This window comes from Etheostoma spectabile, chromosome 17 (genome assembly GCF_008692095.1).
Source record: "Etheostoma spectabile isolate EspeVRDwgs_2016 chromosome 17, UIUC_Espe_1.0, whole genome shotgun sequence".
NCBI lineage: Eukaryota > Metazoa > Chordata > Actinopteri > Perciformes > Percidae > Etheostoma > Etheostoma spectabile.
The window spans coordinates 2,118,315-2,121,849 of record NC_045749.1 but is presented as its reverse complement, the minus strand read 5'-3'; the positions used below and the strand labels follow the sequence as shown (position 1 = coordinate 2,121,849).

The following is a 3,535-nucleotide window of genomic DNA, read 5'->3' as shown; positions in this document are numbered from 1 at the left end:
AACTTTACAGCATTCTACTGTAAAAACCATCTACAGTAGTGTTACTGTGAAATCTAAAGGAAATAACTGGAGATTTCGCAGCCAATATTTACAGTGTATGTAAGCCCTTAGTGTGAGGGAGGTTTCTTTTCATCTGGCATGAATGGGCATTGGACGTTATATATTTTCCCTAGATACAAAGGAATTTGAATTTAAGCTTTTTTCTAAGCACAGGTTAGACAAAGACCATATTTTAAACTCACAGTAACAATAGTAGATCAGACTGCAATGCAGCAGGTGTTTAACCCCTGTGTTGTCTTCCCGTCAAAATTGAAAATCAACAATTTTGTTGACGCCATTTATTTATGTTTTTAACTTTTTTCTTATGTTTCTTATTTCTTTCTGTGTTACTTATTTTTTCCTGTTACCTTCTTCCGGGACAAGAAATCTGCTTCCCTGCTTGAGATATGTTTTAGGAGCCAGCGCGACCTCCTACTCACGCAAACATTTGCGGTCTTGAATAGCAGCGGTCAATGTGGGTTGTAGTTTGTGTGCGTTACGTTTGGTCGCTTTATGAGAACAGCCTGACCTGTAGCCAAGCAACATTTCCTGTACTGTTTATACTGTGGTACGTTTTGGCCCGTAGGGGGGGCGACTTCTTCATGTTCACAACTGCAAGTCTAAACTGGTAAAGCTGGAGGATGTATGAAGGAGAACTGGATACCGCTTTCAGAGTTTGCGACACATTCATTCCAATGAAAGTTGCTCACTGGGAACATAAGCTTAAAACGCCCGACAGGCTTCCTCAAGTATGTTCTTTGAGCCGTACAGCATGCAGACTAGAGTTCTTTGTTAGGTGGATCTTCTACACTTTTTAAATGTTATTAGACCAAATGGATAAAAAAATTTACCATTCAACAACCGCTTTTTTGGGCTTGTAGGCACTGTGCAACATCGCTTCACATTACAGATGCACCCGTAGGGGCTTGGCGTCCTTTAGGTTGACGTGTTCACCTGACCAGCTCCTCCTTATGCAGAATCAGCAGCTTAATAATCATCAATAAGTTTGTGAATGAGTAAAAACCTGGTTTATTCCCATCAAAAAATTAGTCAACTTCACAGATTGGTGAGATCATAAAATAACTCTTCATGCAGGAGAATTAAAACTAAATCTTGCTTCAACTGAAATCTGTTTAATTCCATTTGTCGTGCTGCATGCCTGACTGCGCTTTAACAACCAAAAATATTCACACACAGAGTTGCGTGGCCTTTGCTGCCCCATCATGGCCTCATCCATGGTCTTTACTTGCCCCTTCCCTGCCCTTAGTGCCCCCAATTTGCTGTGTTAATTTAAATAAGGACAAGTGAAGTCTAAAAGAAATTCTCAAAATAGGGTACAATTGTGGTGCACATGCCACCTTTTATGCACTTCTTTTACAGGGTTTAAGCCCCCATAGCTGAAAAGTAATTGCAGAAAATGTCATTATGCCTGTTCATTCAAGTGCATCTTCCTAAATCTTCCTAAATAATTGGGATTAGGTTGTAAAGAGGCCTGGATCAATAGATGGAGGTATGGATATATGAAGTTGAAAACCACCCAAGAGAAACCTTAAGATAAAAAAGAAAACCTTTATTTAACCTTTATTACAAGAGCAGAGATACATAAGTGTACAAGTAGCATAAACAAGTGTCAAAGAAGTACCGTTCTTACAGTAAGATAAAAACAAAGTTACTAAACATTAAATAAGACAAAAATAGACTATGCCTTAAACAGTCTCATGCGGCATAAATATTATAAAAGTATTGTAAAAGGGCAATGCACATAAGCCAGATATAGCAAACTGTATAATAAAATAATTGCACATGAATTAGTAAAATTACACTATGAAAGGTGCACAAATGAAAATTATGCACAGATGTAACAATGGCACATGGGAAAGACTTTAAGAAACCTGAAGAGTTTCTAAAGAGTGCATGTTCAAATACATAAAAACGCCCCAAACAACTTGTTAAAAACGCTAAAAGCTTTCATGCCCTTTTTTATATATATTGATTTCTGTCTTCATTTCTCAGGGCTACCAGATCCCCAAAGGCTGGAGTGTAATGTACAGCATCCGGGACACCCATGAGACCGCAGCGGTCTTCCAGAGCCCGGAGCTGTTTGATCCAGACCGGTTCGGCCCAGACCGGGAGGAGGGTCGGTCGGCTCGGTTCAGCTACGTGCCGTTCGGCGGCGGCGTGCGGAGCTGCGTAGGGAAAGAACTGGCACAGATCATCCTAAAGACTCTGGCTGTGGAGCTGATCGGGACTTGCAAATGGACTCTGGCCACGGAGAACTTCCCCAAGATGCAGACAGTGCCGATAGTGCACCCGGTAAACGGGCTGCACGTGCATTTCGCTAACTTGCGTAAGTAATTTAACTTTCAACGTGCTTCTGGAAAAAACTCTCCAAGCCCAAGAAAGGGGGCACAAGCAACATACGGGGCCTGAGGGCACAGTTTAGGCGCCCTTATCTTTTCCATGGACATGAATGAGGGGTTCTGTTCTGCAGCGTATCGTTTCCCAGCAATTATTTAAATGCATTTTTTTAAGTTATTCTTGTACGTGAATAACTCTTAAAAGAGTTGCAGTGCAAAAAGCAGCATTCTTCTTCTTTAATTCTTCTTCATTCTTCTATATATAGTCTTTCTTTTACAGAAGGTCAGTGTTCGCCCTGCTGAACGGACTGCATGAATAAGTTACAACAGCAAATGTTTCTATTGGGAGCTAAAAAACAAACATGTCAGGGCCTCATTAACAGACTTTAGGCACATTTTTCTTACCTGAAGACACACAACACATCCACTGTATGACAGAATAGAAAGACTTTCTATGAAGCCAGCTTTGCTCCAACTCTGATGAAGCCAAGGGACAAAGATGCAGCGTTTTAAAATCCACTTTTATATTTTGTACATCTTAGTAGCTTTTACATCAATGTGTATTAGTAAGTACATATCCAAGGGCTATGCATGCTGACATGAGTCATGAGTATTTTAATCTACTTAAATTTACAAAACCTTTAAGATTCACGATAAGATTTTTCACACAAAAAAAAAAAAAAATCTTCTAGTCTAGCGACAGAAGTGGGGAAATCACCTTCAATGACTGTGTTTTGTGTTCTTTTCTTGTTTAAAAGTTCAAGTTTTTTCTATTTACATCTTGTTACGAGGGTTGGGTGCCGAAACCTAGTGATGGCCAAATGAAGCTTAGTGAACCAGTGTCTTTATTTTCCTAGCCCACTAGATGGGGCTCTTGGTTTTAACCCTTGTGCTGTCTTCCCGTCCAAATTGAAAATCAACACTTTTGTTGACGCTTTTTAACTATGTTTTTAACTTTTTCTTATGATTTTGTCCCATTTTTTATGCTTTTTTTCAATGTTTGTCCCTTTTTTTGACATTTTCAACACTACTTATGGGAAATTATACCTAATGTTTGAGTTAAAAAAGCAGAAATTCTTTAGACAAAAATTAAAGAAAAGTATGCTAAAGGATAATCACAGACTGGATTATGTCAACTT

General features: G+C 39.2%; 1 protein-coding gene and 1 long non-coding RNA gene across 2 annotated transcripts in view; both read left to right on the top strand.

Moving 5' to 3' along the window:
* The window catches only part of LOC116705021 (uncharacterized), a 21,439-nt gene extending 18,700 nt beyond the window's left edge, over window positions 1–2,739 (top strand). Inside the window, exon 3 of the long non-coding RNA XR_004335822.1 lies at window positions 2,727–2,739. This is a non-coding gene — a long non-coding RNA (uncharacterized LOC116705021). The remainder of the gene's footprint in view (window positions 1–2,726) is intronic.
* Window positions 1–3,535, top strand: part of cyp26c1 (cytochrome P450, family 26, subfamily C, polypeptide 1) — a gene marked incomplete at its 5' end in the record, with an annotated part of 15,485 nt that overhangs the window by 10,086 nt on the left and 1,864 nt on the right. Inside the window, 1 exon segment of the mRNA XM_032540826.1 lies at window positions 2,053–3,206. Within this exon segment, the coding sequence (XP_032396717.1) occupies window positions 2,053–2,394 (342 nt within the window). The 3' untranslated portion in view covers window positions 2,395–3,206.